General features: G+C 42.1%; 1 protein-coding gene across 2 annotated transcripts in view; it reads left to right on the top strand.

Annotated features, from left to right (window-relative positions):
• The first annotated feature begins 13,046 nt into the window (after positions 1 to 13,046).
• Lztfl1 (leucine zipper transcription factor like 1) overlaps positions 13,047 to 14,415 on the top strand; it is a 27,491-nt gene continuing 26,122 nt past the window's right edge. For both annotated transcript variants that reach the window (XR_003713177.1, XM_028781784.1), the window contains exon 1: positions 13,047 to 13,131. Coding sequence is in view for 1 of the 2 variants with exons in the window: in XM_028781784.1 (XP_028637617.1) it covers positions 13,129 to 13,131 (3 nt within the window). In the remaining variant the exon portion in view is untranslated. The remainder of the gene's footprint in view (positions 13,132 to 14,415) is intronic.

Below are 14,415 nucleotides of genomic sequence, written 5' to 3'. Positions count from 1 at the left end.
CCTGGTCTACAGAGTGAGTTCCGGGACAGCCAGGGCTACACAGAGAAACCCTGTCTCGAAAAACCAAAACTAAAACAAACAAACAAACAAACAAAAAATCTGTACTCCCAGAGCCAGAAAGTTTTAGCATTGAATTCTACCAGACTTTCAAAGAAAACCTAATGCCAATACTCCTCCTCACATTATTCCATAAAAGAGAAACAGAAGGAAGACTGCCAAATTCATTTATGAGTCCACAGTTAATTTATCCTGATACCCAAACCACACAAAGACTCAACAAAGAAAGAATTACAGACTAATTTTTCTCATGAACACTGATGCAAAAATACTCAGTAAAATTTCCACAAACCAAATCTAAGAACACATTACGAAGAACATCCACCATGACCAAGTAGGCCTTATCTCAGAGAAGCAGGGATGGTTCAACATACACAAAAATCAGTCAATGTAAGCCACCATATAAACAAACCAAAAGAAAAAAACCCACATGCTCATCTCATTAGATGCAGAAAAGGCCTTTGACGAAATCTAAAACCTTTCATGATGAAAGTCTGGGAGAGATTAGTGATACAAGGAACATGCAAATACAGGCAATGTACAGCAAGTCTGTAGCCAACATGAAATTAAATGGAGGGAATCTCAAAGCAGTTCCACTAAAATCAGGACCAAGACAAGACTGTTCACTCTCTCCATATCTGTTCAATATGGTACTTGAAGTTTTACCTAGAGCAATAAGACAACTGAAATCAGGGGATACAAACTGGAAAGGAAAAAGTCAAAGTATCATTATTTATAAATGATATGATAATATACGTAAATGACCCAAAAAAGTCTACCAGGGAACTCCTATATCTGATAAACACCTTCAGTGAAATGGGTGGATACAAGATTAACTGGAAAAAAAAAAAAGAATTGCAGCCCTCCTATATACAAATGACAAATGGGCTGAAAAAGAAATTAGGGAAACATTCTTTACAAATAGCCATAAATGATACAAAATATACTGGGGTAGCTCTAACCAACCAAGTGAAAGACCTGTATGACAAGAACTTCAAGTCTTTGAGAAAGAAGTTGAAGACAATATCTGAATATGGAAAGATCTCCCATGCTCATGGATATGTAGGATTAACATAGTAAAAGTGGTCATCTTACCAAAAACAATCCACAGATTCAATGCAATCCCCATCAAAGTTCCAATACAATTCTTTACAGATTTTGAAAGGACAATACTCAACTTTCTATGGCAAAATAAAAACCCAGGATAGCTAAAAACAACCCTATATATTAAAAAAAAGAACTTCTGGAAGTATCACCATCTCTGATTTCAAGCTGTAATACAGAGCTATAGTAATAGAAAGTACACGGTATTGGCATAAAAAAAGACACATTGAGCAATGGATTCAAATCACCTGATTTTTGACAAAGAAGCCAGAAAAACACAGTGGGAAAGAGAAAACATCCTCAACAAATTGTGCTGGTCTAACTTGATGTCTGAATGTAGAAAAATGCAAATAGGTCCATATTTATCATCCCACACAAAACTCAAGTTCAAGAGGATCAAAGACCTCCACATGAAGCCAGATACACTGAACCTGATAGAAGAAAAAGTAGGAAATATTCTGGAGTGCATTGATACAGAAGACAACTTCCTGAACAGACCACCTATAACACAGGGACTAAGATCAACAATTAATAAATGGGACCTCATGAAACTGTAGAGCTTGTGTAAGGCAAAGGACACGATCAATAGGACAAAATGGTAGTCTACCAAATGGGAAAGGATGTTCACCAATTCCACATCTGACAGAGGACTAATATAAAATATATAAAGAACTCAAGAAACTAGACATCAGCAAACCAAATAATTCCGTTTTAAAAATGGAGTACAGATCTAAACAGAGAATTCTCAAAAGCAGAATCTCAAATGGCTGAAAAACACTTAGAAATGTTTAACATCCTTAGCCATCAGGAAATCAAAACAACTTTGAGATTCCATCTTACACCCATCAGAATGGCTAAGATCAAAAACACAAGTGGCAGCTCATGCTGGTGAGGATGTGGAACAAAAGGAATATTCCTCCGTTGTTAGTGGGTGCGCGAACTTGTACAGACACTACGGAAATCAATATGGTGATTCCTCAGAAAATTGGGAATCAATATATCTCATGACCCAGTTACACCACTCTTGGGTGTATACCCAAAAGACATTCCATCCTACAAGGATAGTTGCTCACCTATGTTCATAGAAGCTTTCTTCACACTAGCCAGAAGCTGGAAATTACCTAGATGTCCCTCAACCAAAGATAGATACGGATAAAGAAAATATGATACATTACTGTCTGAAAGTATATCTCAGGTGTTTTAAAAATGGCATCGTGAAATTTGCAGACAAATGGATAGAACTAGAGAAGATCATCCTGAGTGAGGCAACCCAGACCCAGAAAGCCCAGAAAGACGAACATGGTATGTAATCACTTACAAGTGGATATTAACTATTAAGTAATGGATAATCATGCTACAATTCATAGACCCAGAGAGTCTAAATGATACAGTTGGCTCAAGGCAGACACATGGATCTCTCTGGGAAGGGAAAATATTATAGATTTTGTGGGGGAATGGTGGCAGAGAGGGGTGGGATCAAGCAGGGGCAGGGAGGTGGAGAGCTACAGGTAGAGATGACTGGAATTGGGGGGCGTTTGGTGGATGATGTGGAAATGTAGCATAGTGGGAAATCCCTGGACTCTACCAGGGTGACCCTAGTAAAGACTTCTAGGTGATAGGGACTATGGAGCCTGAAACTGCCTCCTTCTGTAACCCAGTCGGGCTTCCAGTGGTAACCTTGGGACACCAACCCAGCCACAAAACCTTCAACTTACAATTCACCCTGCCTTCAAGATGTGCTGGATAATGGTGGTACAGAACTTGTGAAAATAGCCAACCAATGACTGGTCCAACTTAAGTCCCACACCATGAGACAGAGCTCATACCCAACACTGTCTAGATGGCCAGGAACCAGAGACCTAGGATAGAATGAAACACAACTGACAAGGAAAAAAAGTCAATGAAATAATTCCTAATGATTTTCTCCTATTCTCATAGATCAGTGCCTCATCTGTTGTGAGAGAGGCTTCATTCAGCAACTGATGGGAGCAGGTACAGAGACCAACAGCCAACATTAGATAGAGCTCAGGGAACCCCCTGAAAGATGGGGAGGAAGGACTGTAGAACTCAGAGGAGTTGAGGACACCAGGAGAACACAGCTCACAGAATCAACTAAGCAGGGTTCATAGGGGTTCACAGAGACTAAGTGACAGTGACAGAGCTCTCATGGGACTGTGCTAGGTCCTCTGTATATACGTTATATTTGTGTAGTTTGGTGTTCTTGTGGGACTCCTAACGGTGGGAGTGGCATGTAAATTAAAGGATTATTGTGCTCCGTATTTATTAATTAATGCTGGAAATTAATATGGTGCCAATTACTCCTTGACCAACTTTTCCCTCAAATAACCACACAGACATCCTTTAATATTTCAAAGCCTTAGGGCATTAGCTGGGTAGATTCTCAACTAGATCATCTAAATTAGTCTGACCATCCAGCAAGTGGCTAGCTATATGGTCCAGGTGGATGATCTTTTCCACTTCCTCTCATGTCTCCTGGTGAAAGGGCCTTCCTTCTTCCCAGAGTTCATTTCTCTCCCCTCAGGAGGTCCCACCTTCCACTTCCTGGCCAGCTAATTGACCATTAGATTTTTACTAATGCTAATCAGAGAATACCTTAGGTAGGAGATGAAGGACAAAAACACAATTTCACACGCCATACCTCAACAGTGGGGGGATGACTCTGACTCTTTCACTTAATTTCGGGACCCTTTTCCTCCTACTGGGTTGCCTCCTCCAGCCCTGATATGAAGGCTTGTGCCTGGTCTTACTATAACTTGTTATGCTGTTTGGTTGCTACCCCTGGGAAACCTGTTCTTTTCTGAAGAGAAACAGAGGAGTGGATCAGGGGGAGAAGGGTAGTGGGAGTGAGAACAGAGAGGAGTGGAAGGAGGGGAAACTGCATTTGGTATGCAATGTATGAGAGAAGAATAAAAAACAATCTAGTCATCATGAATAAATGACATGAAAAATCACAAAATCTTCTTTATGTCTCAGAGACAAGGACTGAAACAAGAGGCTACTGTGAGCCAGGCCTTTGGACGGCACCTGTATGTTCACCTCAGCTCTTCTTCAACAAACCAGTGCTCCAAGGAGACTGGCTAGTGATGTGAGGTGTGCTGACTGGAGGCACAGAGCACACAGATTGCTCAGCCTCCTGACTTTGTTATCAGTCCGAAATTGCTCTAGAAAATAAAATTTAAAAAAAAAAAGATCTTTCAAACGGTGTAGTGTACAGGCCTATAGCTCTATCTACTAGAAAGCTAAAGTGGGAAGATACTTCGAGCCTTAAAGTTTGAGACCAGCCTGGAAGAGATAATAAGATAGCAAGCATATCACACTTAAGTTCCTAATGAGCTCTCTGGCAGTGCTTGATGCTGTCGTTTTAGTTTTTACTTTAAATATTTAAAAGTGACGTTTGGCCCATCCTGCAGTTTCGTTGACATGACTGATTTCTAGGTAGGTGTAATTGTTCACAAAGTTAGGTATTAGGTATGCAATCTAATTTTTAACTTGCAAATGAACTCTCACTTCCTAGGGAAGGTAGAGAACACTCGTCAGTTTTTGCACTACCCAGGCGTGTTTCAGTGAGTCCTCCATGAAGCCAGTCTGACTCCCAGTAAGAGAATTTCTATAAATAGACAAGACTTTAGACATACCAGAGGTGGACAGCACTTTTCTTTGTTATTCTGGTTAAGAAGAATAGACTGGGATAGCTCTTCCAATGTAACTGGGTAGTGATGGGTTTGGGCTAGCTCAGGAGCAGGATCCCAAGATGTGCTGGAAACAAAGTGAGGAAGAACCTCACAGCCGAGTGGACATAATCCACAGTGGATCAGAGACAGTGGCGTGGACATAATCCACAGTGGATCAGAGACAGTGGCGTGGACATAATCCACAGTGGATCAGAGACAGTGGCTGGTGATGGGGTGAGGGTGTCGCCCTGGCAGGTTGTGAGCTGTCCTTACAAGTACTGACTTAGAGTCAGTTCTGAGACAGCTAGGACCTCTGGCTACTTCCAGCAAACACAATCTGAGTGTGCGTGCGGGAAGCATGGGGCTGGGGTGCAGACTTTATGTCCATTCTAAAAGATGAACACTGGGAATAAACCAAATTCCCATAAACAGAGTCTAGGGTTAGAAGAATCCATTTTTTAAGGGACAGTGGCTGAGGAGCCATCACAGACAGACAGAAGGACTGGAAAGGAGTAATGGGGACCTGCCTCAGGAGTTAAAGTGCTAAAACCAGACCAAGTCTTAGGAGAGAGACACCTTGGCCATGTGAGCATTTAAAACAGTGACAAATTTGACAAAGGTGGTTCAGCAATGACTTTCCACTTATTTTAATTTTTTGTGTCATTAAATTATAATAGTGAAAAATGCTTAGTAAATCCAAGTGACAGTCAGGTTTAAAGTTAGAGTGCTACTGCTTTGGCCCCCTTTGCACAATTGGTGTGCAGAATTTACAAAGCTGCCTTTCTGATTTATTTGTTCATGCATTTATAAAACTGAGATTTTAATGTGACCACTCTCCTCTAATTATTTGTCTTCATATTCATAGCATGGATCTATTTCTAGCCCAGTGCATAGAGAGCCTTCTTCATTCATGTGAAGGAAATTACCCCGTATCACCATAATGTAATTTATCATTGCGCCCTAAGGCGGGGTGGGGGGATAACTATCTCAAGATTGCTCACCACACCAAGAGAGCCACCCTGGCATTTGAACACACATCTTTGCACTTTTGTTTTTCTTAAATAAGTTCTCCGATGAGAAGACAACTTAACGTGTGGAAGGGTGTGTGCATTTTCAGTTTTGACAACAGTTTCTAGATTGTCTTCCCCCAAAAGGGTCATTTCGTTTCATCCTCTTATCAGGGTTCTTAGCGTAGTACACTTGTCCTCAAGTAAGTTCCCATACTAAGTGTCAAAAAGCTTTAAGTATTTACTCACTTAGAACGCAATTTGTTTTAAGCAGCAGTTCAGAGCTACCAACAGAGCTTAGCTTTCTAGAAAAGAAGAAGAGAAATTGTGCTGGGATTAACAAAGACAATGAGTGTTTCGAGACCAGAAAAAAAAAAAAAAACTTTAGAAGACATGCTATAAAGTCCAGGAGAAATTGAAAAAAAAAATGTCAAAATGGTTTTATGAAGCCAAGCCAAACAAACAAGTGTGTTTTAAGAGGATTTAAGGTCGGATCCTATCAACTTACCATTACAGCATGATCATTCAGTAAGAAACTGAACCCGTTCGTGGTTGAATGATTGCATGAAAGAATTGACCTGAGGCCGAGTGAAGTACTCGAAGGAGGACAGAGCCTTGGAAGCAAATGAAGGGGTCAAAGGTCAGGGTCCAGTAATAAACAAATCAGACGCTTTTCTAGAGATAGGGTTTGCTCAGGATCAAAAACAAAAAACAAAAAAAGAAAACAAAATAAACAAACAAACAAAAAACAGCCCATAGATATAGTTTTTAGGAACAGCAGGAACTCACAAATGTCTGTTGAAAAGTTCCTGCTTCTCTTCTGCCCAATTCTGCAAGCACAGCCCAGGTTAGCCATTAAATCAAGACATTTTCCTCCAATCAACTTAATTACAGTAGTGGGGAAGATACCTCTCCATCAGCTGGATGAGAATGGGACTTCCTTTTTCCTCCATCATGGTTTAGCCCCTCCACCCCTGTTTCTTGGAAAAACTTCCACTTATAAATACAGTTGGTGCAGGGCTTGTCAGATCACACAACTTTGTCTTTTGTAGGTAAAAGTGCCTTAGCAGACTGAAGTGTCCTGTTCCATTTTCTTTTCTTTCTTTCTTTCTTTTTTTTTTTTCTTCAAGACAGGGTTTCTCTGTATATCTCTGGCTGTCCTGGAACTCACTGTGTAGTCCAGGCTGGCTCGAACTCAGAAATCCACCTGCCTCTGCCTCCCAAGTGCTCCCAGGAGCCACTTCCCGGCTCCATTTTGTAACACAAAAAATGCAACTGGTCTGTCACGAATCTTGGCAAACATGGAAGACCACAGTCCTGAGAAGGCCCATATTTCTGAATAAGGGCAATTCATTCAAATTTCAGTATCTTCCAATATTATTCCTGAAACCATTAAGAAACATAAATGTACATTCCTGGTTCTGATGGATATCTAATTCCTCATTTGGGACCACCTTCTCATTCATAGCCGTCAATCTCCCACACTTTCTACACTTCTGAGGCCTCATCAAAATCCCACTGCCGCCGGGCAGTGGTGGCACATGCCTTAAATCCCAGCACTTGGGAGGCAGAGGCAGGCGGATTTCTGAGTTCGAGGCCAGCCTGGTCTACAGAGTGAGTTCCAGGACAGCCTGGGCTATAAAGAGAAACCCTGTCTCGAAAAACAAACAAACAAACAAACAAACAAAATATCCCACTGCCTTCCAGAATATATCTCTAAAATATCTCCTCTTTTGGATTATAAGAATGACCTCTCTCCCAAAGTGTCTTATTACTTGCTGTCTGCTTTGAGATTGACTTGATTACAGGGCCAGTTTTGAAAGGCATCAATCCCATCACTCTGGTTTCCCTCCCCACAGTGTCTTGCGTGTATCTAGTTCTGTGTGAACAATTGTTGATTGAGCACAAGGCAGAGCTAGCCGGTTCACAAAACGAGTACACGTACATGAGGTATAAAATAAGGATTTGTTGGAAATTGTCTCTGCAAGCAACTGTTCTTTTACTTCCTAAGAAAGTGTTCTCCACAACTAATTTTTGGTAGTTTTCTTAAAATAAGCTTCATTTTCTGATGGTTTTGTTATTCATTTCCTTTTAGGGGTGTTGTCAACAAATGGAGGTTTATCAGTGAAACTAATCTATGATTTGTTCTAACTCTTGCCACGATCCACACTATCTTGAAGGTGGTTGTATTTTACGGTGAACCACTTCCTTTCCTGATCTTCTGTGCATGCAACCTGTATTTCATAAGTCTAATTTGTCAGCACTTTTCCATGCTGCCTGACCCTAGCAAAATTTGAAACTTACTGAAAGTAGCCTCCGGCAACCTGGAGATCAACGAAGTCCCACAGCTCCTCACTGAGCCCTTCTGGCCTAGAACCTTTTGACCAAAAGTATCTCAGGAAGAAAGGGATATTTCAGCTTGCACTCTCGTGTAACAGTCCGCCATTGAGGGAAGTCAGAGCAGGAGCCAAGGCAGGAACCATGGAGGATAGCTGCTTACTGCCTCATTCTGGCCTTCCCTCATGCTCAGCCAGCTTTCTTACACAATCCAGGACCACCTGCCCAGGAGTGGCATCACCACAATGAGATGAATCCTTCCACATCAATTAAAAAAAAAAAAATGAAAACAATTCCCACAGACATGGCCATAGGCCGATATGATCTGGAAAATCCCTCAAGTGAGACTTCCCCTTCCTTGTAACTGTTGGTTGTGTCAAACTTACAGTAAAAAACTAACCAGAACATCATTCATCCTGGCCCTTTCCTTCTTAAAAAGTCTTGCCTAATTCCTTAATTAACAGGGCTATCCAGAGAAGTCAGACAGAGCTGAGGGGAGAATTCTGTGAAGCTATACTCCAAAGACTCTGCTTTAAGATGACTCCCCAAAGTGGTTTTCTCCTCACACTGCCCAATCTACTTCAGCTCAGCCTCTCAAGCGTTCTTCCTTACCATATAACCGTTTGGAGTTCTGCTTTTTTACTTCCTGTTAACTCATGGGTGTGTGGGGGGGGTTGTTTTGTTGTTTTGTTTGTTTTGTCATTTTCTCTTCTTTTTAATTTAAAATTTTATGTTTTTAAATTCCATACACAAAGACTGTATTTACATCATTTCCACCATTTCTTTTCCCTCTTTCTACTCTTCCCGTTCCCCAACTCCCTTTCAAATTCATGATCTCTTCTTTATTATTATAAACACATGTATACACACACCAATATATAAATACACCCCTTGAATCTATTTAGTGTTGCTCATATGTGTATAGTTTAAGGCTGACCACTTAGGATGAATAGCCATGGGAGGCTTGTTTCTGGAGACAACTGATTCTCCTTCTCTAAGCAGCCGTTAATTGCCTGTAGCTCTTACCTCAAAAATCCCCAAGCCACAAACAACTTCACAGATGAAATATTGGCACCGTGCACTCTCTCCTTTAGACCCCTGCATTAATAACACAGCATAACAGGAGTTTGCCTGTGAGGGAACACTTATCTCCTCAGCAATAGACTGATGACAAAAACGTGTTTAATTACCTGAAACCACAATGCAGAGCAAAGCCGTTTTCTCCATGTGCAAACCCAGTGTCCACTCCATAGAAGTAACTGCATCTGAGGATTTACTACTAAGACGGAGTGTGTCTAGGACATAGTAGATACTAAATAAGGGTGACCTTTGTTATGAGAGCAGACAACGATGACTGGAAATGTGAGACATAGCACGATAAAACGGAAATTTAACTGGGCTTGAACGGGCTCATTGTGAGCAATTGAACCTATCCTTATGGGCTTTGTAAGGATATAGATTATGTTTCCACGCCACTGAAGGAGGGGGAAAAAGATGAAGAGCCTGGACAAAGCTGAAGTTGGGCACAGCCAAGCTAGTTGTTAGCTTTCCTTCTAGGCATGGCACAACAATTACCTGGCAACAACCCGGGAAGGCCTCGCTTCCTATAAAACAGGCTGTTTGGCTCTCTTCCTCTCTCTCTTCCTCTCCTACTCTCTCTGCCCCTTCTCTTTCTGTTCTCCCTCTCTCTCCCTCTCTCCCTCTCTCCCTTCTCCCTCTCTCCATGTGTTGTTCTTTGCTGGCCTCTTTCTCTCTTTCTCTCTCTCTCTCTCTCTCTCTCTCTCTCTCTCTCTCTCTCTGCCTTTCTCTGTCTCTACTCCCTTCTCAACTCCCCTTCCCATGCTCTAAGGCACCACTCCCAGCGCATCATACCCTGCACAAACAAACATATCCTGGTTCTCTTTTTTATAAAACATAACATTAGTACCCCCAGATTACCCACCAATGCCTTGGAGTGCCTCGACTTACATTCATAAGAACATGGCTGCTGGTCTTAGTCTTCTGTGGGCAGACACATTATCTCTGGATCATCTAAGTAGAGGACTCCTGTGTAATAGCACTATACCAAGCCCAGGCAAGGCAGTAAACTACCCCTTCTCCTGCTTGTCAACAGACCTGGGATAGCCATGAACTCCTTGTTGAAACTGGAGCAGGGGATGGGGATGGGGGTGGCATTGATCAAAATACACAGCATGCATGTAGAAAATTCTCAGACAATAAAGAGCATCATCTTAAAGAATTTGGGATTGTACAAGTATTTCAGGAACACCAGAGAAGTTATCAGAACAGCAAACTGAAGAAGGGGTGCAACACCTTCACCTGGACCCCATACAGAGAAGGATACCCGACAGTGCAATGGTGACAGCCTCACTGACCTGACATCTGAGCACCTAGTCTGTCTGCCCACTTGCCCATTCACCCATCAGAACCTGGTACTTCACCTCACCCTCATGGATATCACTGTTCTGCATCTCCCCTTGGCTGCTCAACCCTGAAGATCCTGTCAACCTGGCTTTGCGGCTTGACTGTGCAGTAGATCTCCAACAAATATGATCTGATCTCACCCCACTGCCGTCCTCACCAAGATTCCCTTTGCATCCATATCAGATTCTTGCTTCTTCCTTTCAGTTAGGTCTCCTGGATTCTTGCTATAGCTTCTTTATCTCGTTTGTAGCTATGCTGTAACATATACATACGTATATATGCATCTATATACTATAGATAGATTTAATGGATGATGTGTGGTGTGTGGCCTAAAAATTAATATTAGTAAAGATCAGGGGGAAAAAAAAGGAAGACTGCCTGGCAAATTTCAGCCAGTAAAACTGGAGCTGCTTGTGAATCTATCATTCATAAAAAATTGTGATATTGTGAAAAGATGCAAACGTGCCTGTTTCTGACACAGCTTGCCCTAAACAGAAGGAAGAACTTTACTTCTGTGGTAGTGGGTGGGTGGGTAAGTGTGGACAAGAAAATTCTGTTATCTGCACTAGGATGAGAGTTAAAACCCTTGGCAGTGGTCGTTTGTTACATTCTAGATCTGCCTTCCCCTGCTAATCATGACATGTGGCTTTTCTGAACACACTTTTCTCATCTAACTCTTATCCATTTAACTTATTTCTGTTTTGTTCTGTTCTGACCATTTCACTAAGGAGTATGTTTTCATTGTTGTACCTTTTTCCTAACGATACCACGTCTCTACAAATTAGCTTTATTCTAAAGGACTTAACTGTTAGCACTTGGTTCTAACAACAAAAGTGTACGTTCACTTAAGAAGCTTAAAAGTCACGTGTGGAGGCGTGTGCATGCTCGTGTGTGCACACATGTGGAGGGGGAGGACAGGGATGGTGCAGTGTTCATGTGGAGGTCAGAAGACAAGAGTCCTGAATTGGCTCTTCTTCTACCATGTGGATCCAGAAAACTGAATAAGGTGATCAGGCTTGTCAGGAAGTGCCTTTACCTACTGAACCATCTGGCCAGCCCTCAGGTTGATTTTTAAGTAATTAAGCTTAGCTCCTGTGACAATTATTACATTTTCTACCTAATTAATATCATTTAGATAGAATAAAATAGCAAAAAAAAAAATGAAAGAAGATTCTTGAAACCAGAATCGTATTTAATATCCACTGTATTAGAACACCTGGCCATAGCCTTTTGATTTTTGTCTTGAAAACATATTTATATTGCTTTAAGACTCAAGCTCCAAAGTCCCTATTTACCTCTCCAGTCTGTAGATTCTCAGTCTCTTCCTTTATAAGTAGTTCTGGAACCATGACTTTAACATGATTCTGCATCTAAAAGCACCCAACTGTGATTCACTTTAAACTCTATTTTGTATTGGCTGTGAAAGACAATCTCAAAATGCACCATCAAAATTAACTCTTGATAACTCAAGAGCTAACATTGAATGTTCGTTCCCTCCTGCTTTTAGTCTCCCAGGCTCAGAAGGCTGCCCGCTCTGCATAGTGTTGGCTTACCCAGTGCCTCCTCATAAGATATGGCGCTGGCCTATAGTGGTTGTATGCTCACCAGATAGGGTGCCCAATATTTGTGATAATATTCCTATACTCTTTCTATACTTTTTCATAGGACAATGTCTTTTTTAAGACAGGGATTCATTATGTACCCCTAGATGGCCTTGAACTCAAAGAGATCCTTCTGCACCTGCTTTACAAGTGCTGGGGTTAAAGGCAAGGCCACCATAGCTGACCCAGGACAGTGTCTTAATTACAGGTAGTCATCACTTTGGAATAACGGTTGAACTTGAAGATTCTAATTGACTCCAGCTAGACTTCGTAAGTCAAAACTTCCACCAGGGCGATCAGGACGTTATTCTGCAACCTTCTCCTGACGAATCTAGTGTTTGTCTCTCTAATTCACTGTTCTATATAAACCTGTGTTTTTGCACATTTTTTTTTAAAAGGTAAAGTTAGTCTCTTCTGCCAACTTTGTAAAATAATGCAGATGGAGGAAGGGCGTACATCATTGCCAGCACTAGCTTGTTAGCCGGATGCAGTCACGCTGAAGCCCCATCACCGAGCCTGTTATTCTCAGAGGCGGCCGAGGTCTGGAATCACGCCCTGGACCCTGGTGCCAAAGCCCAGCTTCTGTCCTGACTGAAGCTAAACACCCTGCCACCTCAAGCGATCCCCTACCCATCGTGACTCCACCCCCCCCCCAAAAATTCTCTGTTGCCATTGGCAACGGCAGGCACCGCCCCAGGTTTGTGTGGCAAGAAAAGGTGGGACTTCCGAATCTCGCAGCCAGTTACGCAGCCCTTTGTGTCACGTGACACTTAGGGCCAATGAGTGTGTAGAACCACGGGCCCACGTGTCTCCGTTCCCATTGGCAACCCGCGGCTTCTAAACAACCTACTTTCCTCAGGCCCCGGGTGCAGGCCTCCCTGTTTCCTGTCTGATCCCGCCACCGCCATGGTGAGTATCCAGGTCGGAAGAGGGCCCAGCCAGGGTGCGGACGGCGAGCGGGGCCTCGCTGGGGAGGGAGGCTGGAATCACCTCGGCCGAGCCGCGGTGAGCGCGTCCTTGCTGAAGCCTTTCTCCGGCCTTGTCACCTCATCCTTAGCTGTGCTCTGGGAAGCCCTGGCCGTCACAGCGGCAGACGTTTGCCATTGTGAAGAATTAACGGGCCGGTTCCAACTTTCTGTGTGAACTTGGTTGATTGTAACTTTCTGAAGCACTTTATTTTACAGCTGATTAAATATCGGTGATATTTTCTCTGTTTGGACTTTGAAGACTATTTGGGTATTACCCTGAGACAGATAAAACTGAGAAGAAAACACCAGTTCATCCAACATCTCAGCATACAATTAATTTAAATAGCTGTATATAGATAAGAGCACGGAAATTAAGTTGATGGAGAGTGGGTGAAGTTATTGAAAATGAAGTTCAAATGGGCTGCTGGCCTATCCCAGCAATCACTTATGGTGTCACTTTGTATACATCTGAACAAAACAGACCATTCCTTAAACAATCCTGAGCTTAGAACTGGTCCTGCTTCTCCTGATTTCAAAAGCGGGGGAAAAAAAAACGATGCTAGTGGCATCACAAAAAAAGTACTTGTTTGTGTTCTTACTCTTTTATGTCAGTTTGATAACACTTGGAAACCAGGTGTAGGTTATTTATTAGTGAGTTGAAAGTTATACAAGGGTTGATACAATGATTTGTCAAACAATGCATGTAAAATAAAAATTTTAAGCAATAAGCCCATCCTTCTTTTTAAAAAATATTTTTATCCTTTAAAGATTTTATACATTCATACAATGTATTTAAAATCCTCCCTCTCCCTTCTTCCAGAATTATCTTGTACTTTCTGTCCTGGTTTTTTTTTTTTTAAGCCTACCTAGTCCAATTTATGCTGCGCATATACTCCTGAGTGTGAGACTATCACTTTCATTGGGCCACACTCTTAAAAGAAACTGTCTCTGTACCCTTTATAAATCATCAACTGTCGGTAACTCCTCAGCTAGAAGTGGAATCTCATAAATCCCTCCCTGTCTCTGCTCGATTGCTGATTGGCCTGACTTTGTGCAGGTAACCACAGTTGTGAGTTCCTAGGCCAGCAGTTAGTCATGTCCAGACGACATTTTTTGTTGTTGCTATTTCAAAACAGGGTTTCTCTGTATAGCCCTGTCTGTCTTGGAACGCTCTCTGTAGACCAGGATGGCCTTGAACTCAGATCCACCTGCCTCTGCCTCTGCC

This window comes from Grammomys surdaster, unplaced genomic scaffold (genome assembly GCF_004785775.1).
Source record: "Grammomys surdaster isolate TR1022 unplaced genomic scaffold, NIH_TR_1.0 546, whole genome shotgun sequence".
Lineage (NCBI taxonomy): Eukaryota > Metazoa > Chordata > Mammalia > Rodentia > Muridae > Grammomys > Grammomys surdaster.
The sequence above is the reverse complement of the archived record's forward strand: the minus strand, read 5'-3'. Positions and strand labels throughout refer to the sequence as shown.